This window comes from Amyelois transitella, chromosome 2 (genome assembly GCF_032362555.1).
Source record: "Amyelois transitella isolate CPQ chromosome 2, ilAmyTran1.1, whole genome shotgun sequence".
NCBI classification, from domain to species: Eukaryota; Metazoa; Arthropoda; class Insecta; order Lepidoptera; family Pyralidae; genus Amyelois; species Amyelois transitella.
In genome coordinates, this window is record NC_083505.1 from 10,174,396 (window position 1) to 10,201,357 (window position 26,962).

At 34.0% G+C, this 26,962-nt stretch overlaps 3 protein-coding genes across 3 annotated transcripts; 2 read left to right on the plus strand and 1 right to left on the minus strand.

Annotated features, from left to right (window-relative positions):
• Positions 1 to 1,236: 1,236 nt before the first annotated feature.
• On the plus strand, positions 1,237 to 3,909 carry LOC132901757 (uncharacterized). Its single transcript, XM_060945291.1, has 2 exons — positions 1,237 to 1,706; positions 2,686 to 3,909. Exons 1-2 carry the CDS (start codon positions 1,420 to 1,422, stop codon positions 3,602 to 3,604), a joined length of 1,206 nt encoding a protein of 401 aa, XP_060801274.1. The 5' UTR covers positions 1,237 to 1,419; the 3' UTR covers positions 3,605 to 3,909.
• Positions 1,837 to 4,327, minus strand: LOC132901949 (uncharacterized). The gene is made up of 2 exons (XM_060945297.1): positions 3,911 to 4,327; positions 1,837 to 2,632 (listed from the first exon to the last, which is right to left on the minus strand). Exons 1-2 carry the CDS (start codon positions 4,086 to 4,088, stop codon positions 2,046 to 2,048), a joined length of 765 nt encoding a protein of 254 aa, XP_060801280.1. The 5' UTR covers positions 4,089 to 4,327; the 3' UTR covers positions 1,837 to 2,045.
• Positions 4,328 to 13,766: 9,439 nt separating this feature from the next.
• On the plus strand, positions 13,767 to 15,864 carry LOC106143592 (adenosine deaminase 2-like). The gene has a single exon (XM_013345721.2). The coding sequence runs from the start codon at positions 13,832 to 13,834 to the stop codon at positions 15,353 to 15,355; it is 1,524 nt and encodes a 507-aa protein (XP_013201175.2). The 5' UTR covers positions 13,767 to 13,831; the 3' UTR covers positions 15,356 to 15,864.
• The last annotated feature ends 11,098 nt before the right edge of the window (positions 15,865 to 26,962 follow it).

Below are 26,962 nucleotides of genomic sequence, written 5' to 3' on the forward strand. Positions count from 1 at the left end.
ATAACAATGTATCTGCGGCCGCCACCGAAATCTTTGGCACATAACAAAGGCGTAAAAGATATTGAATGGGAAACTTTATGAGAAATGTTTATCGGTTCCGGTCTATTGAACCACGAAGAAGGCCGCACTAAGGTTCTAACACTTATGTAGGTACAAAGCCACGTTGAAAAGATTAGTGACAAGTAGTGATTTAACAATTAGAATTTATTTCTAATTGTTAAATCACTACTTGTTGTTCCCGGCAAAAAATATTAGATTTTCTTTAGCTTAAGTTCCTTATTAAGTTGTTGTAGATAAATTAACGAAAAAATACAGTCAAATTGAGAACCTCCTCCTTACTTGAAGTCGGTTAAAAAATGTGATAAAGAAAATTCACTCAATCTCTTTTCGGTTGATGTCGTAAAAAGTAACTGAGGGAATATCAACATAAATATACGCGCAAACTTCCATGCTGGTCTGGTAGCGAAGAAAAAATATAAGCCATACCTAAATCTGAACGTAGCTTTTCAGTTTTCTCAACATTTTTTTCTTTCCCACTAAAGATTTTAATCTAATGTAGGCATATGTAAGTAATGTACATGCAGGCATATAAATACTGATTTACTGTTATGTACTAAGAAGTACAAGTATTTAGTGATGATCTCTATTATTTAATTAAAAATGTATCCTAATTATAGTCCTTTGTTGTCATCTTAGTGCCAACAAAAGGTAATAAACAAAATTTCATTTTACTTAGATACTCACTGATTTTCGTAACGTCATTTCAGTACGCTACTTTCACTTGACTGTCATTTACAAATATAAAGTCTACAACTTACCAAGATCTCTGGAATCTTCTTTCGCTTCATTAACATTTGTAACTCTCTTCATGCAAGTTCTTCAATCACTAGATGGCAGCATTTACCTACCTTTTAACAAACCTTATTAATTAAATTGAAATTTGCAACCCGAGGGTAAGATTTCTAATTAATTTGCTATTATAATAAGTCCTCCAATTAATTGTATGTTGCCGTTTCAGAACCTTAGGAAGCCATAAACCTGTGTTCGTTACAGAAACAACGTGTTTCGCAAAGCATAATAAGTTCATCTTAGAGCAAGACATTATATTCTCAAAACAGATAAGCATTTGCTATCTTTAACTTCTTATGTTTTCATCTCGAAAAGCTAATACGTAAATATTATTATTTAATTCTTACGCGTTTGTGTTGGCAATCGTGATATCCGGCGGCTGTCGACTTAGGCCGTGCGCTGCGTTAAGCGGGTGCACGGCGCGGGCATCCGACGCGGGCATCCGTCGCGGGCATCCGCGTCGTGCTCCGTCGCGGACAAATAGCCCGTCGCGGGTATCCGCAACGACCTCCCGCTAAACGCAGCGCCGCCAGTACAATTTTAGACGTGCGGGTGTACAGTCGATTCATAATGGATTATTTGTTGATATACTACCTAGCCAAAAGACGACGTAGACAACAGCGGCAGCCAATCAGCCCATATGTCTCGTCCAGAATGTTGTGTGGAGAATTTGTAACCAAGTTTACGCTATTAAGAGAAGATGAGAGGAGATTTTTTAAGTATTTTAAAATGTCAACGTCTACATTTGATGAATTATTTTCGAAACTTGAACCATATTTGAAACATAGTGCTAATACTCTAAAAGTAAGAAGTGTATCAATTATATTACCAATAGAGAGGTTGGCAATAACGGCAAGGTAAGTAAATAAAATGTTTTTCTTGATATAAAATATTTTTATTTTGTCAGTCAAGATCACGCATGTATACAACCAAATCAGTTATTGGACTTATCATAATCATAAGTAACAGTAAAATCACAGTGATTGGATTTATCACTTATTATAATTAACAATATTTTAATCTACAATTACTTTAATGAGAACTAAGTATAACAATTTGGTAGTGTAGGTACATACGTAAAGTAAATCAAAATCACAGTCATTGTAATTATCATAATTAACAATATTATAAGGCTACTTCCAATCTTTGTCTTTCTTCAAATAGAGTATAAATGCAGTAAATAATTGATAATAGGATTAATGTTCTGCTTGAGTGTCATTTGTCAGTACGATGTTCGATAAATCCTCCAATGTAATAACATTTTCTTTTTCAATGTCAATTAATAAGTTTAATACCTTTGATCGAAACAATAATTTTTGATATGTAGACAATTTTTTTATGTTTGGCATAATAGATTTAAAAAATGACAAGTCTTCATCATTTTCTTCGTCCTTTTTGTGTTGTATGGATTGTAATAATTGTATTTCAAAAGGAGTCGGCGACGACGCCTTTTTACGCTTTGATTGTTTTTGCGTTTCTCTGCTTGCTGTGTCATTTTCATTTCCAGATGTACTGGTCTCAGGTATTAACACCTCACTAGTGTCAACTATTGGGTGTTGGGACAATTCAAGTGTACTTGTATGACCCGAAGAGTCGTCCTGAGAATTTTCCAAAGATTCTTGTCCTTCTACTCTTTTGTTAGAGTCCAGAAAAGTCATAATATTATAATAGCTGTACCCTTTTCCTTTTTTAGCACCAGAACCAGACTTAAGTTTCTTGTTACTAGCTTTGACTTTCGTATAGCAATCTCTCGCGGTTTTCCATCGCGCTTGTATTTTTTTTTCTGAAAAATGAAAAATAATACATACTTAAAAAATAATTTTGTATTTTTCACAGGTACTTAGTAAGTGGACATACTTTCGTGGATATGCACTTGGCGTACCATGCGGGACAATCTACCATCCGAAAAATTGTTAATGATGTCTGTCAAATTATATGGCAAAGACTGAAAGAAGAATGTATACCAGTATTTACACGTATGCGATGGGAAGACATAGCAGAAGGCTTTTTAAGCAACACAAATTTTCCTAACTGTTTAGGTGCTGTAGATGGAAAACATATACGGATTATAAGACCACCTCACAGCGGATCACTTTACTACAATTACAAACATTACTATTCCATTGTCTTGCTTGCAATGTGTAACGCAAACTATGAATTCACCTACATAAATGTTGGAATACAAGGTAAAGAATCTGACTCTTCAGTTTTCACCAACAGCACTTTATTTCAACAGATGCAGGATGAGCTATTAGATATTCCTCCTCCAAAATCATTGCCAGTGCTACAAAATAATAAACCAACCAATACTGCAGCTACCACACCAGTGCCATACGTCATAGTTGGAGATGAAGCGTTTGGACTGTCTACACATCTTATGCGACCATATGCGCGGGCTATTGCAATGGATCATAGAAAGAAAATATTTAATTATAGATTGTCAAGAGCTAGACGTTACATTGAATCAACCTTTGGAATAATGGCCAATAAGTTTCGAATACTTCATCGTCCACTTAACGTTTCTAGAGAACATGCCATTTGTTTCATAAAAGCAATTTGTATAATGCATAATTTTGTACGAAAAAGAGACGGATTCGGTAATATCAGCGATGTTGTCATAACACCCCGCCATATCCGCGATATCACAAATGGATTTGGGCTAGTTCAAAGAAACTCGTATACAATACGAGATCAGTTCGCTGATTACTTTGCCACAAACGGTAAGGTATCGTGGCAAGATCGCTGTATTTATTGATTATTTACTTAAGTTAAAAAAAATTTGCTCGTGAAGAGGTCACAATACAATAGTTAAATAACAATTAACATAAGTAAATACAAAATGTTTACTAAGCCTAAAGGTGGGTACAGACTATGTAACATATTACATGTTATTTTAACATGTTTTATATCATTCAGTGTCCACATTATCTGAAACTTGTTATATAGCAATGTCGTATAACATGTTATGTTATATAGTCTGTACCCACCTTAATAAATGAAAGAAGTAAATAATTATGTAGTAAATAAATTTATAAAGTCATAATAAAAAGTAAGAATTTACCTGTTGACTTTTTTTCTGTGTCACTGAAGTCCTCATAATTTTCGTATAATTCTTTACAAATCTCGAGCCATGCAGCTTGACGCGCATCCCTGTCTTTATACAAGTTGTTAGACAGATCCCATAAAGCGGGGCGACATTGCACTTCTAAAATAACACGTTCCGTATCAATATCACTCATGTTTATCAACTTGATTGTACAAGCACGGCGCGTGCGACACGGATAACGCAGCGGCGCTCACTGATTTTCTAGAAACATCTCCGCTCGCGTGCTCCGTCGCACGGACACGCGAGCGTACCCCCGTCGCCCGCGCCGCGTGTGACGGGCGTTCCGCCTTACGCAGCGCTGCTCTATGAATTTACATGAAACATCACGCCGCGCGGGTGCCCGCGCCGTGCACCCGCTTAACGCAGCGCACGGCCTTAGAAAAATTAAAAAAGATGGCGCCACTGCATCGAGCCGGAAGTCAAAAATACAACTGTGACGATTTACGAAGAGGGCGCCACTGTGGCGAGCTAACGAAGTGACCGCGCAGTCGCCCGAGATTCATTGCTTTGTCGGACTTCGTACTGTGAACTTGCTCCTCACGAAATATTGTCATATAGTCTTCTACTTACTCAGTTATCGCCCGTGTTATAATTATCTAACATTTGTATGAGAAAAAAAAAAGAAGACACCTCTATGAATTATGTAGGTAATAAAAAAGAAAAGATATTGGAATTTCTGTTTTTTGTATGAAAATTGTATGTAATGAAAAAAATCTTATAAGTCAATTTTTTTCTTCATTAAACTATTCGTTTAGAGTAGGTATTACAGAGGTTTTCAATTTAGTTTTCGATGCATAAATTTTACAGCAAAATCCTTTGTTTATTTACAAAGTATTGGTTTTCCAACGAGATTAATGAACTATGCAAATGGATCGTGAAAAATTGCATTGATAGTTAGACGTAAGGGAGGCTGGCTCAATGGGGTTTGTCTCTGTTTAAATGGGGTCCTACTCAAATAAATCCTGCTTAAATAACCGTAAAACTGTCCATGTACGGATCCTTTTAATCCTTCGGGAGTAGATCAGGCCACGATCAAATTTATTTTAATGCTGTTTACTTGTAAATGAACTCTCAATTATGTAAATAGATGGGATCTAATCGGGTAAGTAGTTATGTGATATTTCTGTACATATATATATATATATGCCTAAGGGAAAGAGGCGTGATTTTATGTAGGTATGTATATCAAAGATAATTAAAAGATAAATGAGCCTTGGAAGCGTGGTCAAATCGTCAAGGTGTCCTAATAAAATGCGTGATGTGCATGCAGGCACAGGTTCAAATCCTACCACTATCTTTTCTGAGTTAAGTACATAAGTGGGTCCTACCCGATAAATAGACGATGCGATAACAAATCGTGAGAAAACCTGGTAATTTTATCAACTGGATGTATGGCCATCCTATATGGGTAAGGAGGTGTGGAGGTCAGGTGGTTGGGAGTAGTTTCGAATAAAATCCGACTTACCTAATCCAGGAACATGATGAAGATGTAACTGGGGCTGCCCTAAATGTATGAAGATTGAAATTAGCTTGGGAAAAGCTTATAAACAAATACTGTAGAAATTCATGAATCTACATAATTAAAAACCAAAGCACGTTAAAACAACGTATTTTTATTCAAAATAGATACTGTAATATTTCCCTTCTTCTTGTCTCATTGTAGGAACGAGTTGAAATTTCCCTTGTTCGAGTGCACTGGGGACAAAGTTGGTATTCAATGCGAATGCCACAAACAGCAATGAAGGAAAACTTAGTCATCCGGCATGTACCTACTTTGTTCGATACAAATAAGTTTTGTAACGAGACTACTTGAAAGTACATAAAAAATAGTCACCTCTATATTCCTTGCGGGGTAAACAGAGCCCAACAGTCTTGAAAAATCTAAAAGGCCAAGTTCTGCTGTATGGTATTATGATAGAATTTAGGTTCAAATAGTGACGTGTTGCCAACCCATCGCCTATTATAGGAATCCCAAATAAGCCTATCACTTAGTCGCCTTTTACGACATCCATGGGAGAGAGTGGTTCCATTCTAAAGTATTTATTTATGAAGGCTGTCTTTTATTTTTAATCACAGGTTTTAACTTACAATAAACATATATAAGTAGTCTTATAAAACAAAATATACCTGAAACTTTGTACTGACAACGGAACACAGCAAAGTGGCTTTTAGAACACATTGCGGCTTTCAAAACTTCTCAGAAATGCAACACCGTAACTTACTTGTCAAGTTCCATTTCATAATTTTAACTTAATGTGCTTTGCAATTTGTTTTCTACTTACGTACAGCATTTTCTACTTAGGACTAATGTTACCGTATAGAAATATATTGAGTATTTTTACGACAACCTTGGGCGAATAAAGGGAATATATTGATTGGTGTTTTCATAAAATTAATTAGTGTCAAGCCGCAAATACTAAGTATTGTTTAACAGCCTGTAAGCTGCAACTAATTTTTTTTTTATATCGCAATGCAATTAATAAATAATAAAAAAATGCAATGATATACGCTAAGATCTTGCCATTCGCATACTACGGGGACGAAGAAAATTTAATTACTTAATTTCAAAACAAATACAAATGTTTAAGTACTTGTGGTCTAATCCACTCAGTTTTATAAGAAATAATTACCTGTTTGAAGATTTACACAATCGACCCCATACGGACTTAGAAGTGAAAACACGTGGACGTATTTGCGAAATACGAATATTCAGAGGTGCATATTGGTATTTTGTTTGTCGTATAAAATATCTAAAAAGAGTCATACGTCTTCCACCGTCGCACTAAGCACAATAGTACCAAGAAGAATGGCTTTGTGCGATGTATTTGTGCCGCTATTGACATCTATAAATGAAGCATCATTTGTGTGAGAGGAGCTTGGAGAACTGCGAAGATTCATTGGATCCTCAATAAGTATGAAAATGTATTTATTCGTTGCGCAAAATCATACAAATTCATTCAATACCTGGATATATAAAATATGTTGGAATTAAATCGGAAATTTTTGATAATATTGTATTAAATAAAAAGACAAATCGGTGGTCAGACAATATTTTTTCAAAAAGTTTATTATGCCTTCTTTTCCTATGTGTTCGCCCCAATCAATGCATTTTCATAGTTGAGATGACAGATAGTACCTACATGGTGTTATGTTGACATACTTGTTCATTACAGAAAGAGGTCGATAGGTCACGACGCGACACCTCGCATAAGCTACATATATGAACACGCATTAATTGAGAGAAGGCATTACAGCATGAAACGAGATATATGTAAATTATGTAAGTGGGATCACGTGATAACTAGTACACATGTAATTTACTAGAACCTGCGTGATCCCAGTTTAACTTTTTCCAGCAATACAAGCCTTACTATTAATAATTACGAAATAAAAAAAAAATATTGTTTACGGCTTCAGATACCATAATGTAACCAAAAATGTTGCAGGCAGCTCATAAAACTTTTCTTAGTATTTGAAACATCAATTCCATGCTAACTTTTGTAGAAAATAAGTTATGACGCTACCAGGAGCAGTTAATACGAGCAAAGAAAGTAGTAATATAATAATAAATAGAAGTGCACTGCATACACATTTATTTGATTACTTAGACTCTACATGATAAATCTAAAGCAAGGCACGAATTCTCCGAAATCTTGAAAGCGTAAATGTCTTTGAATATTAATATCTGTAGAGAGATAAAACAGAGAAAGAGCTATTCATTAAAGTACCGATGGAAACATTGAAAAAGTTGTTCTCCTCTTTACGAGCAAACCTACCTAATAAATTTACTTCCCGAAAGTTAAGGGCTGTTTAAACAGGGTCCTGCGGCGGAGAAGGTACACGAATGAGAAACGTAATAGCTTTGCTAATTACCAAAGTAAAACTTGACAATATTATTTACTGCCTGAATGTTATTTATTTGGTTTTGTTCACTACAAAATTATTAAAACCTGTCACTTTACAGAAATAATGAATGACTGACGTACTGGGCGTAAAAAGCTGAAATTTGACGTGTATTTCCTGAGAACTTGAAGTTTTGTGAAGCTATCGTGTCGTAAAATATTAAAATTATGCCATCAACGTCTTTTTTAGGTGAAATAAAATACCGATGGGCACTGCGCAGGATTACAAAGACTTTGTGATTGTTCGTAATAGGTGCTCTGAGCTCGGGGACAGAACACTGGCAGATATGAACTTTATAACGGTGGACTCAAAACGGGACTCGTAGTACTGTGCGAACACTGAATGAGACATCATTCCTTTGCATAGAGGTGCTAGTATTGATATGCTAGGAATAGATGACAAAACGAAACATGTTTCTCAGGTGTGTTGCGAATATCAGTAAATCAACATTCTTTATGTAGTAATTCCTATTTTTAAAAATCAGCAACTGGTTTAAAGGTAAATCGAAATTAACAAGGTCTTGATACCGATATAATTTCGTGTGATTTTTGTGCAATTAAGTTCCTTTCTTTTTTTCTTAGTTAAACAATACCCATACCTACTTACCTTAATAAAATCACGCCTCTTTCCCGGAGGGGTAGGCAGAGACTACCTCTTTCCACTTGCCACGATCTCTGCATACTTCCTTCGCTTCATTCACATGTTCTTCACCTTAATACAACGCATAATATCTATCACCACTCCAGCTGTGTGGTGTGATCTATTTAGACAAGTTGTCTATGAGTGCACTATTATTACAGCTATTTGCACACCTCATTGTTATTCACTGCACCCTGCAGAAAACTCCGCTATGTATCTTCATACATAAAGTTTTCAACTCACATTAGGTACTCAAGAAAATGTTTTCTGTAGAAATACTGGTGCTTATTTAAAACTACGATCATATTTTCACGTGCCAGTTAAATATTATTTCTGAAAAATATAAATCTATACTAACTTGGGATTCTTTTATAAAGCGAACGATTAGCAACCTGGCGCTTCACTATATAAATCTCAATCAGCTACATGCAACTTTTAAGACATTATAAAAGTTAAAGGTACGTTGTACCTACCAATATATGAAATTACATGTAACTTCAAGACTGAAAATTAAACATACATACGTACATATGGTCAAGTCTATATCCCTTGCGGGGTAGACAGAGCCAACAGTCTTGAAAAGACTGAATGGCCACGTTCAGCTATTTGGCTTAATGATAGAATTGAGATTCAAATAGTGACAGGTTGCTAGCCCATCGCCTAAAAAAGAATCCCAAGTTTGTAAGCCTATCCCTTAGTCGCCTTTTACGACATCCATGGGAAAGAGATGGAGTGGTCCTATTCTTTTTTGTATTGGTGCCGGGAACCACACTGAAAATTAAAATATGAATTATTTATAAACAAAATACGTGAAATATAAAGTCTGGCTGCATAATAAATACTTATTTACTACGTCGAAAGATAAATTGCCTGAAAATATTATCCGAGGCAGTTGTTCGGTCCGCTTGAGCTGGCCCACTTTTTGTTTCCGGAACAGTGAGCAATTACAAAATTTTGAATGGAACGAGCTCCGGCTTGTTCAAACAACTTGTTAGACTGCGCCCTTGTCTGCTCTGTAGGCTGCAGGCTTTGTTAAATAGAGACATTGCAAAATGTGTTCTATCGATACACAGCAAACTATTAAATAAGTATAGAGGTAAAATCTTCTTCTTAAATTTAAGAGCCATCTCTTGGTAGCGGAGTTAAGTGGGGTTTCCTCCATTCATTTCTTTCGTCTGTTAATTTTTTACTTGCCGGTATGTTGTAACGTATATTTATTGCTTTATTTGATCAATATATTATTGGTCTTCTTCTTCCTCTCTTGCCGTAAATATTTCCTTCTACTATTTTTTAAAACTATATTAGAAGTAGACGTATCGTATCGTTTATTATTTTTCCTTCGCTGTTTGTAACTTGTTTTCTCCGCGTGCAACTGTGATTAGAATAAATTTCCAAATTTCAGGTCAATTGCTTTGAGAAATCCTAAGAAGTAGCGTACTGTGATATTGATTTTTGTCCATAAAAGGTACTTCTCTGAGTGATACGCTTAATTTATAATCATTTTGTCTTGCCAACTAATATTTTCAACATAATTATAAATTTAAAATTAGTTACGAAAACGCATGTCAGCATGCAACCATAGTGAAAATTGCATTCACATCTGTACCAAAGTTAGCGCCGTGCAAAACTTACCGCGAGCTCATCTGCTATGCATAGCTCAGAAATGCTTGGTGAGAAATGCTCGTATGTTGTCAATAACATGATCTTATAAACTTTACTTTGTTTGTTAGAATCCAAACAAGAAAGTTTAAATTTTACACAAATTAATCAAAAATATGTAGATACTATTTGATTTATTTTATTTAAAGCAGAAATCTGAACTCTATCTTTTAACTTAACAGCTGAACGTGGCCTATCAGTCTTTTTCAAGACTGATGACTCTATCTACCCTGCAAGGGATATAGACGTGATTATATGTATTTGAATAGGTACCTAGTTTTATGATGCGTGAGTGATCAACGTTTGATATTTAGCAGTACCTAACTAATATGACTCAACTTTGAGGTTTTGCTGAGTTGACGTAATAAAATTGGTACAAATTCTTTTACTTTAGTTCGTTCATAGGCATATTTTCTTTTTTATCCCAAGAATATGATTAACGGTCGTACTTGTAACTAATAATAAATCTTTTGAGAAACTTATTCATCTTCCACCTAAGGCAGCTTTCCTCCAGGGACGGTCGGATGGCCCGCTAAATAATTCAAGTGATTATACTTGCTGCGTATAGCTATGATGTAATAAAAATGACTCGATGCCATAAATGAAATATAGTAGAGAAAAATCTAACTTAGTATCAGTTAATATAACTTTATTATTGTACTTATATCTCTTAAACTCCTCTTTAAGGAATAACGTAAAAATTAAGTTTAATTTTTAATTTTTGGCATTTCTGATGTAAACCTGTGTCTGTGATTTGTTCACCAGTGAACCTCTTATTGAAACTAAACCAATATACTTCTACCATTTCAATCTGTAACCATAATGCAAGCTGGGAGCTACTGCATGGAATAGTTAATTAACATGTTGTTTTTCTCGAAAAAGGAGGGGAGGCAAACTGAACAAAGCCAAGAGGATTCTATTTAGAATTGATAAGTAAAACTCACTGGAAACCTGCATTTCATGGAAATGAATGTATCTAAAACCGTGATGATCATATTTCAGAATGTGCTGTTTTGAGAATATAATGTCTTGCTTATATGTTTTGCGCTTTCTTGGGTTTCGCTTGTGTATACGTCTGTGACCTGGGAATAAATGATTTTTTCTTAATTTCTACATACATATTGTAAATGTAAATAAAATAGGCTACCCTTCTATCCCTTTTTTGTAGTGTTGCGATGTGCGTGTGAAGCCAAAGCTATAAATTGCCCCGGCCGTGATTCATGGCGCCCGGAATCGTCCGGATTAATACAGTGGCCAGCCCGGGCATTAATGTTCACCCGGTTATGACCGTTTATTTTGTAAACTGTAATAGTTCTATATTTCAACTAATTCAAATTGTAAAAATTGTAAAGAATTTTTGCTTGCTGCTTAGTCCCGAAGAACTAAGCAGCAAGTATCTGCCTACCTTACCTTAATTTACCTTCCGCCCCTTCTGCAATTGTTCTTTGAAAGCGGTAATTGTAATAGATTGGATAAGGTATAAATTGTGTTAACAATATTAAGTGATACCATTTTGAAAATACAATTTCTGTTCATCAATCTTTTTTCTACACATGATCTCTGCACGTTCTTTTCCTAACGCCTGATCCACATATTCCTGCAGATATAAACAAATTATCCTCCAGACCGTGTGGTTTCCGGCACCAATACAAAAAAGAATAGGACCACTCCATCTCTTTCCCATGGATGTTTTAAAAGGCGACTAAGGGATAGGCTTACAAACTTGGGATTATTTTTTAGGCGAAGGGCTAGCAACCTGTCACTATTTGAATCTCAATTCTATCATTAAGCCAAATGACCATTCAGTCTTTTCAAGACTGTTGGCTCTGTCTTCCCCGCAAGGGATATAGACGTGACTATATGTATGTATGTATCCTCCAGACCGGTTGCGTCATAAGCTCTGTGCAGTGAAGCCTTGGGTCTTTTTACTATGTGATGTCATCCGTAAGGGTGATTTGAAATTGGTTAAGAACCAATCACTAATCAGACAAATAATATTGTTAGCCTCTGCCCTTCCTACGAAATATTAACAACTTAGTTCCAACAAATATTCATAAGACCTTGTATTAATACCATTGATTTATTTTGTAGTGGTTTCCAGGCGAATTATGTCTCAGCAAAAAGGTTTCACTGGCCGGTCGTAGGTCAAATAGACAAAAAGATACTGTAATCACATTATTTTATGCAACGTTTCTTATAAAATCACGATAGAAAATGACACGGTTACGTAAACAAGGCCTATTTACAATACGTACATTATAATATAAATGCAATAGGTGCAATGAAAACGTGAGTTTTGCAATCTGCAGAAAAATTTCATAGACCACACGAAGTTAAAATAAATTAAAAATATATCTGCTTTAAATAAAATAAATTAAAATACGAGGCAATAACATGACGTCTTCGTCTATTTTACTTACCTGACTTGCTGATTCCTAGATCCACTCCCTATCTTTCCCATGGATGTCGTAAAAGCGTTTAAAGATTAGCGTCAATTTTTAAATCTTAATTAAATTTTTAAGCCATTCATCAAAACGTGGTCTTTCAGTCTTTTCAAGTCTTTTGGCTCTGGCGGCCCCGCAAGGGATATAGATGTGATTATATGTTTGTAAACTACTTATAGTAGAAAAATTTTCGTAGGTATAATTTTTGTACGTTTGCGTTGGTGGTTCCCAATATAAATTTATTAATGTCCTGTTAATAAAAATCTAACGTATTAACATTTAATTTTTAATAAGCCTTAAAAACACCTGTTTTTATGTTTCATAGTAGTATATGTATTATTGGCATATAGGTATATGCCAATAATACACATACTACTATGAAACATGTATTTTTACATACGTACATAGGACATATAATCATGCCTATATCCTTTGCGGGGAAGGCATAGCCTACAGTCATGAAAACGCTGTTTGGCTTAATTATAGACTTGAGATTCAAATAGTGACAAGTTGCTAGCCCAGTGCCTAAAGAAAAATTCCCAAATTTATAAGTCTATCCCTTAGTCGCCTTTTACGACATCCATGGGAAAGAGATGGAGTGGTCCTATTGTTTTTATGTATACATTTGTGTTCAAAATATTTTAATAAGTCATGACACGATAAAGTCTCAATAACTGTAATCAAAATCGTTATGTTTATTAAAAGCCGGCAGATATGTTATTTGATGAATGAATTTAATTATATGTGTAAGTCGAAAGTACCATTTCTAAGTATAAATCTTACCTGTCATTTTAGAATTTTGTTATGACTATTTACGTACGAGGCTTTTATGTGACACCAAAACGACGAGAAAAACTGTTCGTTGAATTTTATGTAAATGATATTGTATGCACCAATTTTTCTTAGCTTCTAATAAACTAACTTATAAAAAAATATTTATATTTGTTTCCAACTTCAGTCAGTAAACATCTTAATACTAGAAAGAATTATATGACGTCAGCAAACATCTTATTAATTTCATAGAAATCAAAACAATATCTGTACCTAATAAGTTTATGAGCACTATTGGAAGTATGACAGCCAAAGCCTGTATTCTTATCTTCTATAACAGGCCTATAAATAACATGGATGGAAGTACACTGACGCAGTGTCAGTTAACAGGCGAACAAGATCGTATCATATCATAACCAACGAGTACATGACCCGATCGTGTGAAGTGTGAAACGTAATCATGCAAAGTGTTATCGCTTCTTTATTGTTTTTGTTTATTGCTAAAGTCAGTGCACGGTCGATATCCAACGATCATACACTTTTCGATAGTAACTTCAAAGCGAAACTAATCGCGGAAGAATCACGAAACTATGTTGGAGGCAACCTAGTATTAAATGAAGACGAACAGAAAGTAAACGATATTTTAATGAAGTACAAGTTAGAAGAAATTGACGATTCGTTCCACAATCCCCAGTATTTTAATTTCTCTAAACATTATTTTACGTATAAAAATGATATCGATAAATCTTCAGTGTATCAAATTATTAAGAAGATGCCCAAAGGAGCGGCGTTACATATACACAGCTCATTGATGCTCCACTCTGATGACATGCTGCTGCTGACGTATGAAGACCATTTGTACGCTTGTTATACTGGTGACAAATTAGATCTGCAATTCTCCGAGAACACCCCTGCGCGACCTTGTCCAATTAAATGGACTCTTCTCAGTGAACTTCGCAATGCATCGGATAATGTTCAACGTTTTGATGATGAATTAAGAAAATTCTTTACGCTTTACTCTAAAGACGAAAACGTTTATAACGCGGATATTGATTATTCATGGCAACGATTTAATACTGTGTATAGAGTCATAAAATCTGTAATATCGTATAGACCTGCGCGTGAAAAATTTATTTACATGACTTTAAAGAGATTCTATGACGATAATGTTATGTATGTGGAAATAAGAAGTGGATTGCATAATTTGTATGAACTGGATGGAACGATACATGACAAGATATATTTGGCGGAATTATACCAACAAGTCACAGAGAAATTTATAATGGAACACCCAGATTTTCTTGGTATTAAGTTTATTTTAACAAACGGCCGGTCAGTTGATATTAAAAAAATTCAAGAAACATTACTATTCGCTCGCAAATTTAAAAACGATATGCCGGAGATATTTGCTGGCTTCGATTTAGTTGGACAAGAAGATAAGGGGAAAAGATTATCGGAATTTATGCCAGCTTTAGTTGAAGCAAAAGGCAACATAAATTACTATTTTCATGCTGGAGAAACTAATTGGCTCGGAACAACAACTGATGAAAATTTATTTGACGCTATTGCCTTAGGAACCAAAAGAATAGGACATGGGTATGCGTTGATTAAACACCCCTCTTTGTTAGCTCATGTTCTAAATAATGATATAGCGTTGGAAGTGAATGTGATATCAAACGTCGTGCTATCATTAGTTCATGATGTAAGAAACCATCCTTTAGCTACATACCTAGCTCTCGGTGTACCTGTTGTGATATCTAGTGACGACCCTGGGGCTTGGGACTCAGATCCCTTATCTCATGATTTTTACGTGACTTTTGTTGGAGTAGCAAGCAGAAATGCTGACCTACGACTACTTAAACAATTAGCTCTAAATTCTATAAAATATAGTTCATTAGATACAGCCAGAAAAGTTCGTTTATATGAAATTTTTGAAAAGCGTTGGAAAATATTTTTATCAAACGTTATTGAAAAGTGTGGATAAAGATCAAATAAATGGCATGATGTTATATGTATATAGAAATAGTTTGACTGAATGAATTTGTTTTAAATAATATCAAATACGAGTATAGCATTTGTAGGTAAATAGCGAGAAAATGGTGTGTGGCGAATTCTAATCCTTGTAAGTAAGAACTTATTTTAATTTTCTTTGTTTTAAAGACTATTATTATTTGCTCTGTCTTTTCCGTAAGGGATAAAGACGTGATAATGTGAATTTATGTGTGTATTTTAATTAGGAACCTAAATATAGCTTATTACATTGAAATTAAGAGTTGAAAAAACGCTATTTAAAATAATACTACTTGTTTAGGTATGCTTGATTGCTTATATGAGTTCTATTTTTAATAGAACCAAATTTTAAGTCAAAGCTAGCACGCAAACAAAACAAATGCCTAACTATAAGTTGCAGGTATCGGAAATGTATGAATTAACTAAACTTTTTTTTTTATTATGTATTAATTTTCTTCAATGATGTAACTACTTTTAATAATAAATTTGTATTATTATACTGGTAATATTAAGGTTCAAAACGATAGACTGAATAAATATTAATTTTATCAATACATACATTAAATTGCTTTTGCTTCTTAAACCTTGTGGCATTTTCCAGATATGTGAAGGTTAACCAGTGAATGTACCCGTAATTTAAGTTTTAGAACAAAGAATTGATAAGAAACTTTAATTGGTTAAAACATAAGAACATTGTATTTTGATTAACTTATTAAATAATATAACAATGAATGAACTGAAAAACTTGGGTATGCAGGGATCGTGTAGATGAAAGATACCTATGAGTATCTTGTGCTGCCTACCCTGCGGGAAGAGGTGATTTTATGTTATCTAGTATGTTGGTCGATATTTGTGTCACTACATAATTTATTGCAAAACTCAAGAAAGGTCGATCATTACTTTTAAAACAATAATATCACCTCTTGAGTGCAGGGTTCATTGACATATAAACATTATTTAGTTAAAACTAATGGTTTTATTCAAGGTAAAAACGTTTAGTGATCAGGTTCAGAAAAAACTTGAAAACAAAACATACCCATGGCAATAAAAAATAACGTTAGAATATTTTTTTGATTAATGATCAATCAAATAAGACATTCAACATATATCAATCTTATACCGAAACAAAAAATAAATTGCCTTATTGAAATTAGTCACATACTTCTTCACTTTTTTAGTCGGTGATAGAAACTCCTGGAAACGTATGGCCTACGATTCGTCGATAGAATATGACGAGTTAATTCTGTCGACGAAACGTTCAATCTGTCATTCAATTATTCCGAAGCGTAAATAATGTCGTGGAACCGTCCGTTAGCTAAAAAGAGAACAATTTCAGAGTTTTAGTAATTAGAGCTCGTCTGCGAGTCTACCCGTGTAAAACGAAAACCACCGTCCCCACGGGAATTTCAATAAATCCTCTCTTATGCACTAATAGAGGATATTAACACATAAGGTACGTACATGCTTCAACTTATATCTCTTGACCGTTGGGGCTGTTGGTTGATATGTAAGTCATTCATGCAATCAGTCAGTGTATTTAAGATAAAATTGACATACATATAATAATTTTTATAGTAAATTACTTACGTTTACGAATTCTCTAGACTGGTTTAAAACTATTTTGTTTATTGATCGCCAAATCAAAAGAAATCTAGATTTTGTTCTTTAACTTCAGCTTTTTGCTGCTGAGGAATCACTTAAAGAAAATTAATAAATACTACCGAAGTAATCTAAAATGGAGTTATTTCTGTAGCTACTTTCACTATAACATCATACTGAATTTTGTATAGATTCGGATATTCTCTTAAATTGAAATACTAGTAGAATATCAGAATATTGATGGATGAGGCATTCTCATCCTGTGACTGTTGCCAAATAAGCTAGACTGCCTAACGACTCTGATAGGGCATAAAAAGTTAAAAGAAAATTTTTGTTTTAAAAAAGTTGTACTTAGTTAATATTTGTTTTTTGCATAAACGTATTCCTGATTGGATTTTGTGATTTTCGACAAATCGATAACGGATTTACTTACATTAAGTGTTTATCATCTCGGGTTTTGTTTATGATATGTACTCAATAAATTTTAACAAAATAAACTATCCAAAACAAAAATAATTAAGCAAAACTCATCTACAGCTCAATAAAATTTTAATATTCTTTCTTTCACCTTTGAATAAAATGAATGATTGAAAAATCAACATGAAAGCTGGCGGCTGTCCTTCCCATCTCTTTGTAAGCTCTCTTTGATCTCACCTTCGAAGTAGGCACTTATCTATCATAAACAACTTCAATACAGAAGTGGACTTGTCTAGTTTTAAACTCGGTTTCAAACAAAACCACAAATGTCATAAAAATATTAATAACACAGCGAAATATTGACGTATTTTATTTTTTTTGCAATTTAGACACATCGTATGTTTTCAAATAAACGAAATGAATTGAAACTTTATAAGCGTTTCTTAACTAAATGGCGAAAACGGAAATTCCGTTTTACAATTTCTGTCATTACCGTAACTTCTGTTTAAGGAGAACATATCCTAGATCTTTGTAAATAATATGGAGGTTGCTTTTACAGATTTTTGATTATGCCAATACTTTCGGAAATATTATTAATTTGATCTGAAACAATTGTATGGTGGTGTAGAAATTCCACAGAATTATGTAAGTATTTTATAAAAGTTGCACAGCTCTGTGCTCTATATGTTTTTGTACTTAACGGTTATTCGGAATACCTTTGACCAATCTTTTCTTTAAGGTAGTACTGTTATTATTGACGTTTCGAAGCGCGAACATGAAGCAATTCCTGAGGCTGTGTAGGCAATATTTCTGCCAATAAATGTATCGAATATTCCATGATTGGTTCTGATATATATTGGAACAGCTATCTACGTTTCACCTTCGAATCATTTGTAGATATTGCTTCTGTACTTATTTTGCCAGACGATAATTTCTTTTTCAATATAAGAACTGTATGCATATTTGTATACTTGTTCAGTGTTTTGTCGAGATGTATTTTTATAAATTATGTAGAAAAAAACATTTTGTATTATTACGTGCATTACGTATTGTGATAAAAAAAGGTATAAGAGAGCTTTGATTTACAATGTCGTTGCGAACAACTGTATTTAATTTATTTATTTAAACTTTATTGAACAAAATTTAAATGAATAACACAATGGGCGACTTAATGCTAGAAGTCAACCATTATTATGGATTTTTTTAGTTCCCTTGCGAAGCTCTTGGCAACATGTCATGTGTCCCAACTTCATCATCAACTTGCTCCTGTGGAATTTTCAAAAAATATTTTCGAGATAGGTACCTGCTCATTCAGGCAACAGAGTATGTAATAGGATAAGTGTAGGGTCGCTAGACCGAAATCGCTTCGTGCAATCCAGCATCATGATCACTAGTGGACCTTTCATCGACCTTTAGATACGGTTTTTCTCCTCTGAATCTCCTCTGTAGACCGAATTGTTATTTTGTCTCTCATTACAATTTTATATACCTATAGCAGCATAAGAAGTGGCGTTATTATGCGCAGGGTGTACATGATAACCTCACAAGAAACAATGAGCGAAGATAAATGACGTCGTTATAATGTAAATTGTTCTAAGCTTTTGGGGTTCTCATTTCACGTATCTATCTATCCAAATGACAATGAGATAACAATGTAAAATGTATGAAAAATATATCACCTTTTCGTACAGATGAAGCAATTATTTGTTTTGTATTTGGACAATTAGTTTGTCTTCCACTATTAGGATTTAAGAATAGATCTTTAGCTCCCTCGAAATTGTTTGAAATGGTGGTGCAAAACAAACTATATCTACTATTTTACTTATATAAACTGAATTGTACAAAATACATTTGTACATATATCACAATAGGTAGTTAGATGCTAGGAGCATTATCTATCAGTCTACCATTGGAGCAAGCCAAGTAGAAAAAACATTTAAAAGCGCCCAGTCTTACAAAATCACCATAAGATCCACTGTCTACCCGAGAGGTATATCTTTCGGGCAACTCCCGACGATTTTTAGATAAAAGAGGATATCTAAGTAGTTAATAAAATAAGAATTAAGAATCTAGGTAAGTATATAGGTATTAATAATAATAAGTAGAATACTTAGTTGGTATTAGTAGTAACTGCACAGCGAAAAAGACATCTGTCAGTTTGAACACGACTTTCTTAACTATAAAAAGGGTTGTACGTTTAATTTTAAAATGAGATGTTAACCGCCAAACTTAAATAGTGCGGTCACGTGCCAGAGGCGTCCTCCCGCGGCGTGACTCTCCGACTTGGCAAATAACCATTTTGCACGCGCCGCCTGCTGCGTGCTCGCCCAACGCCCATAAGTTTCTTGCTTAGCGTAATGGATGTTGAGTTTTAGAATCCCTTAAACATGAGGCAAAACCAGTTGGAGTCTTAATTGTACCGACCCTACTTAATAAGGCAGCGAAGGAGAAGAATCACAGTCTTATAAATCCCTAACAAAGTCTTATTTATATTGATGTCGCTAGGTAGCAGAATCAATAAAGATTAAAAAAACTCCACTCGTGATTCTCAAAGCCGATACAGCCGATCGGAAAAAGCTTAAAAAGTAGAAAGTAATTAAATTTGCGACAAAATGCACCTTTCTCATACTGACATATATTGTCAGTTTTTTGTAAGTAATCCAGTCCGACTCACTCTTGGTTGGCTTTTCCTTACTTTTTACTCAGCACCCAGTGTGGTGCTAAATCAACTTAATATGCTGTTCATGGAAATACAGTCCTTGCGATGTTCGGGCTCTGTCGTGGTTTTGTTGTTTAAATTAAACTTTTTATGCTTTAAAGTGTTGGTTTAATTTCAAGGAAATATACTTGTAGTACATTACACCTGAACTTTGGCCAGGACGTGCGCCGATTTGATCAAAGTATATTCGTCTGGGCCATCCCCGTCCAACGTTCAAACTCTCCTTGTTTAATTTGATGATGTATAAGATTCATAAATTACTATATAGAAGGATTTTAAGTCAGTCTTAAAAATGTTCAGTATATCGGGGAATATATTATGTAATTTTACGTTTTAATATTTTTAGATTTTCGCTTTTGATTGGGTACATAATGACGGCAGTATTTAGTGGAAGAACTATCAAATGATGATTTTCTATCAGCATTTCAATTATGTTTTATAAACTAAGTAATTAGTATTGTAAGCTAAAGCATACCTGTAGTCCGTGTGAATAATCAAGCATATTAATTATAGGAATCCAATTTAATAGCAATTCCTAATTTCACGTTATACCACATCATGATTAATAGTTCCTACTATATAATATCTATGTCTGAGCTTAACCTCAATTTGCTTCTCAATTAACCAAAGATCACCATCTCATGTGATTAATATATTAAAGTCATTGCAATTAATAAAAAAAAAGACTAAGTAATAAGGCTCTTTCTTTCCTATTCTAAATAAACAAGAGTAACAAATAAGCTTCACCTATCTGTTACATAGTTTCACATCACTACCAGTTATCATAGTTATTTTTAAATAAAGAGTACGTAGACTACGATAGATTATACATAAATGAAACCACTCCTGCTTATCTTTATCGGAGAGGTAGGCAGAGACTACTTAAGTATATTTTTCTACTTGTTACGATCCTTGTATACCCAAATGGAAATCAGTTATAATTGAATTAGGTATATATTTGCTCTTCCGTTTATTTTTAACCCTAAAATAATATTATGAATAAGTTAGTACCTTAATAACCATATAAAAAATAATCTAGCGCATGGTACAGGAATGAATATTGTTAATGTGACGGACATTCCCATATTTCAATGTACATGAAATGAAATTAACCGAATGGCGCCTGTGGGCCGCCCTTCGGATCGAAACAATACACGGACTGTGAATAAAATTAAAAATATCACATTGTGCCTAATTTTACATAAAGGGTCGGCTCACCCCCTAGAGGTCAAACCTTCGTTTTCACTGTTTTAAATTTATCCAAAAAAATATTATATTTCACGAGTGAAAAACTCAATTATGTCGGTATGAAAATATATTTCTTTAATGACCTAAATGTATATTTTACAAGGACTTTTGGATAATGGTACTTATATAAACGTTAGCAGCCTTATATCTAAGTCAATACGTCTGATGGTTGAAAACACATTACAACTACATATCTTGTAAAAAAAACTCATAATGAAATACATAATTCTGTTAAGTTCACTAAATTATGCTATTAACTAAAAGTAATTTTAGAAATGTATCCTTTCAAGAGTAGGTATTGCCCATAAGCTAAGACTATAAAATAAACAAGTACATGTATCAGTACAATTTCACACCATATTTAAATTTGGAATTTATTATTGCAAATTCAAATTGTCATACGTTTGGTAAATCCAGTCAGATTTACTAAGCCCGCCCATGACTGAACTGTGTGAATTGGATTGCACGACCTGGTTGCCCTAACTAAACTACATTACCGGCTCAGGATAACAGGGTGACATTAGATTATCTTCATCGTTACTGTTATTAAGTATAAATGAATTTATTGCTACTGTGTTATCATTTATGAAGACTTATCTGGCTAAGTTTTTGCTTAAGATAATAATTTTCGTAGCTTAGCAATTTTTATGCGAATTTTTGATAAAATTATAGGAATTACGAATTTTCTCAGACGTGGAATCCGGACAGAATAATTTTTGCCCCTGTATTTCCTATTCCAACAAAATCTTTATAACAGTTTTTGAAAACGTGAGTAGGTATATATGGTTTCACTCTTTTATAAAATATACTACCTAATAAAAACATGCTTCGGATGTATTCTACAGTTCGAAGACATGAAGATACGAAGGTACTGATGTTATGTTCATTAATTTTTTAATCATTGGAGTAGTTTTTATTTCTGTCTATATTTCTATCATATCGCTATTTTAACTTTTAACCTCAATTAGTAATTAGTCAATGACCGACCTCGTATGATAATAAAATTAGGTAAATGTTATCTTTTTTGTTAAGTTTTTATCGATCTTTATTTCGATATTTTCACTAACCCAACGACATACATGTCATTAGTTATACATTAATATTCAGTATTTTCGAGACTGTTGGCTCTGCCTACTCCGTAAGGTATAAAGACATAATAATATTTATATGTATGTAACGGTTATTGATTAAATATATCCACTGGCTGTACCCTAGTCCGGAAGACCTTGCAGCAAACGTGGTCTCTCTCCTGGTCACACGTTTCTGCCGAGTCTTCCATCAGCTGGTTCCATCGGCATGCTTTGGATTCCAGGCAAATCCCGTTGCCTTTTGCACAGAACATCAGATGCAACTCTGTAATTTAAAAAAATAAACAAACATTAAAAATCTTTATTTAACAAACTACTTACCAAAATCAAATCGGAATGAAATAACAAATAGAAATGCCGCATTTAACTAGATACTTTAGGAATAATGTATCATCATCATGCATCGCATGCAACTTTATGCATCTGTAAAGCTATCAAATGAATGTTTTAAAGTCTAAATGATTTCTTTGCCGTAATCTAGTGTATTACCCAGAATAAGAAAGAATTGTATAATAAGACTCAAATATAACTAGATCAAAAAGTTAAAAAGATTTATTTTCCATAACTAGCACAATTAGGTGCGAGGTCTACCTTTTCATTTGATCTATGTTTTACAGTACAATCTCCCTAAAAAGAAAACAAACCTTTTTGCGGGCAGAGTCGTGTAAAAATACTGCATGAATGCCAGATTGTGTCGATAAATTATTCACAAAACCCAACTGAAATCCTTTGAATGAATTTTTAATTCTTTGATATATAAATTCTTTGTTCGCCGTATGTTTTAATGATCCTCTCCAGTGATGTGAGTTCGTAATCAGGACGCCACCAAGAGGATGATGAACAAATGGCTTTATATACAAAAGGTTTATAAATATCTCGTACTTATTTCTTGTGGTGCTAACGTAGCATCGTTGAACAGTCAGCATTTAAAGCTAGATAACTTACGTGACTCTAAGTCTTACCAACTGTTTTAAGTTATTCTAAGTTGGAATTGGAGCTGCGGTCTAACTCAACCTAACAGCGGCCAGTCCGAGTCTGCCAAGTATCTGATTCAGCGATTCTCCTTCAACTTCTAAAGCGAATTTATATCGAAAAGAACAACTTACAACTCCATTCGTGTGGAATTTTACAAGTGTTGGCCAAGCGAAATAATTCTTAGATTTTATGCCGTTTAATAATCTTGAAAATTCTTTAAAATCAAGATCAAATGATGATTTAGATTAATGTGTTAATTGTTTCAAGAACAGAAAGGTAAAACGTCCGCAAAACATTATTAAAAAAAAATGTGAAATTTTATTCTTCTAGTACCTATACGAGTGTACAACGCTTTGCATGCTTTTGTACTTTAATATCATCCATAGGGTAGTAACCTAAAAGTTAATGAAAATGTAAAATACCAAATAATTTTCTAGTTTCATCTTTACACCCAATAAGTCCATTACTAGAAGGATAGGCTTACAAACTTGGAAATTTTTTTTAGGCGATGGACTAGCAACCTGTCACTATTTGAATGTCAATTCTATCATTAAGCCAAATAGCTGAACGTAGCCATTCAGCCTTTTATAGACTGTTGGCTCTGTCTACCCCGCAAGAGATATAGACGTGACCATATGTATGTATGTATATGTCCATTACTATTCGCTTGAGTTGTGATATACCTAATTGTGTTCCAGCGGGCGGGGTGCAAATTAGCGTTTCATAATTAGTAAAGTTAAGAACACGTTCTGAAAATTCGCTTTGTTAAATTACCCGCCAGGCAAGTTAGTATTTACGTTGACTTTATGACCCATGTCAGTTTGTATGCACTCGTATGCACACGTGAGCAAAATGTGAAACAAGTGCAGGGCTATAGTAAGCGCTGCTTTTGAAATGCAGGTAGGTACAGTTGACGGCAGATTTACCTACTTTACTTATGCAAGTACATTGTGGTTTATCAGCTTCTTGCTTTCGCGTATAAAATTGTCTACTGACTGACAATCAAATAGGAATAGTACTTTTTATCGGGATTATAAACGGGGCATTTTCCTTATTACCTTTTTAGAAAAAACATGGCAAATTTAACTAGCGTAAAGTCAATTCTTATAGTGTCCATTCGGTGGTTGCATTAATAAAACTAGTATAAGTATAAATAAATATGTCTACTTACTTGTGCCTCTCTTTTCTCTACTATTGTGCACTTTTATTAAATAGTCCAATGCCTGTGATCCTAAAAACTGCACAGCAAGCAACGCATAACAAATAAGCACTACTTTCGATCGAAACATTGTGGTATTGTTATCGACAACACAATCGATTTGGCGACGAAGAACAATCTAAACAGTAATTAACTTGTATTGTGCCTTTGCACCTGTAAAGAGCTACTATGTACAGTCGTGGAAGTAAGCCGATAGTAGTACAGAGGACGAAATAAAGATTAAATTATCCATTATTCGATAAGAATAATCCTAAAATTAAAAATCTTGTAGTAATTATTTTGTCGAAGGGCCAGTAACCTGAAAATATTCAAATCTCAATTTGTTATTACCTACCAACAAACAAAGCTTTTCAGTATTTTCAAAACGGTTGGCTCTGTCTACGGGGGTAAGGGATACAGACGTAATAATGTGTATGTGTTGGTAATAGGAATACAAATGAAAATCTCTATTCCGAACAAATTATATTCATATAAAGAATTTTTCTAAATTGACAAAACTGTGCACATACAATTTTCTTTTTCTGTGGAAGCTTTTGTTGAAGGTTGACTTTGACACTTTATCGGTGGACACCTGCTCCTGCCCAAAGAGGGATAGGCGACTAGGACAAACGCCAGGATGAGAATAGCGATAATTGATTTAAGTCTAGTTTGATCATCATAGTCAAACCTGTATATATATAAAAAAACCCTTCCGTTACTGAAATACTTATTATGATGCCTAGGGGTGCATTAAGAGAGGATTTCCCTTATCACGAGAACAGAAATTATCATTTTTGATTTACGCGGCACGAGCCGCGGGCGAACGTATGTAAAAAAAAAATTAAATAATTTTTTTTATCAAAATTATTTTCTTCAACAGTGCTAAGCGTATATATGAAAAGAACGGCTTGGCTTTTTCTTTTGTGCCAACGGGATTCCAGATACCAATTACGTTCTTTATACACATTCATCCCTAATCATAATATAGGTACATACTGAATGAAAAGCCCTTAATTTCCCTCACCTTGACAACGCCTATTGATTCGGAACGCTGCATGTACGTTTCTTTGAAATCAATGTGATATAGAGAGAGGATTTGTTCAAATTAATTTACTTTTTCACAATTTTTTCATTTGATTTTCCATTCTTAGCACGGGTAAGTCTTTCATACCAACATACAATCACGTCCATATACCTTACGGGGTAGACAGAGCCAACAGTCTTTTCACGACTGTTGGCTGTTTCTTTCATTCCATAATTTATTTGTAAGGAAGCAGTACGAGTAGTAGGTATCTACTTTTATACCAACAGTCCCGAAAAGTCTGAAAGGCCAAGTTCGGCTGTGTAGCTTAATGGAGAAATTCACATAGTGACAGGTTGCCAGCCCATCGAATAAAAGATAGTTTTGCTGCGATTTTACAATCTTCAAAGGAAGCAAAGCAACTGGCATGCACTATATTTTTTCATCGCTACCAAAAATTTTATGCTAAAATACCTATCGCGGTTTATTTGAGGAAATCGTATACTTCAGTTAATTTGGACCGTAGCTATCAAATTTTAATTGATATCGGGCGTGGTTCGTTTATCTCGCAGCTCTAATTATACTCTGTGATTAATATTGGATTCCAGTTTAATTCTCTAGTGTCGCATCCAACAATCCATTCCCGATACGAATTAATTACTAAATTATTACACTATAGAATTATTTATGCCTTTATTAAGCTTGAGAGTGAAATTCATTCACCTAGAGTGTTTTCGGTCATTGTATTCGTTGAATATTAAAATGGATTTTTAAACATTTAGGTAATACTTTTATCACCCGCGACTCCGCCCGCGTGAAAGGCCTACGTTCTTTTACGTACTCTATCTACTCGTTAATATTTAAAGTTTCATACATATCGGTTCAGTGGTTATGACGTAAATGTCTTTATTATTATTAAATTTGTCTAAGAATCTACTTGCAATTTGAATTTAACACATAGCTGCTTAAAAGGTAAATTCAGTATCACCTCACAATCTTATATCTTAACATTCCGCTATCATCCACCTAGGTACATTAACCTTTAAAACAAAGTTTTATTTTAAATTCCTCAATTGTATAAACATAATTAAACTTCACTTGCATGCTAATGTTTTAACCCCATAAGGCAGATTCTGATGAAAAATGAGAAAAACTACCTCGTTTTTATTGGAGGACTTATCCCTCCCGCAAATAGATATATTTTCTACTGTATTCCTCTAAGGCTAGAAAGACACGCTACATTGGACGTCTGAAATGTAGCTTTATTTTTCTTATTTTTCCGGGACCGAATACACGCTTTAAAGCGAATTGAGCAA

What these genes read in the sequence shown, in the direction of transcription:
- LOC106143592 (XM_013345721.2), top strand. Translation starts at nt 13,832, where the DNA reads ATGCAAAGTGTTATCGCTTCTTTATTGTTTTTGTTTATTGCTAAAGTC.
- LOC132901949 (XM_060945297.1), bottom strand. Translation starts at nt 4,088, where the DNA reads ATGAGTGATATTGATACGGAACGTGTTATTTTAGAAGTGCAATGTCGC. An exon ending in CACAGAAAAAAAGTCAACAG is followed by an intron (nt 2,633 to 3,910) that starts GTAAATTCTTAC and finishes TTCATTTTTCAG; the next exon opens with AAAAAAAAATACAAGCGCGA.
- LOC132901757 (XM_060945291.1), top strand. Translation starts at nt 1,420, where the DNA reads ATGGATTATTTGTTGATATACTACCTAGCCAAAAGACGACGTAGACAA. An exon ending in AGGTTGGCAATAACGGCAAG is followed by an intron (nt 1,707 to 2,685) that starts GTAAGTAAATAA and finishes TATTTTTCACAG; the next exon opens with GTACTTAGTAAGTGGACATA.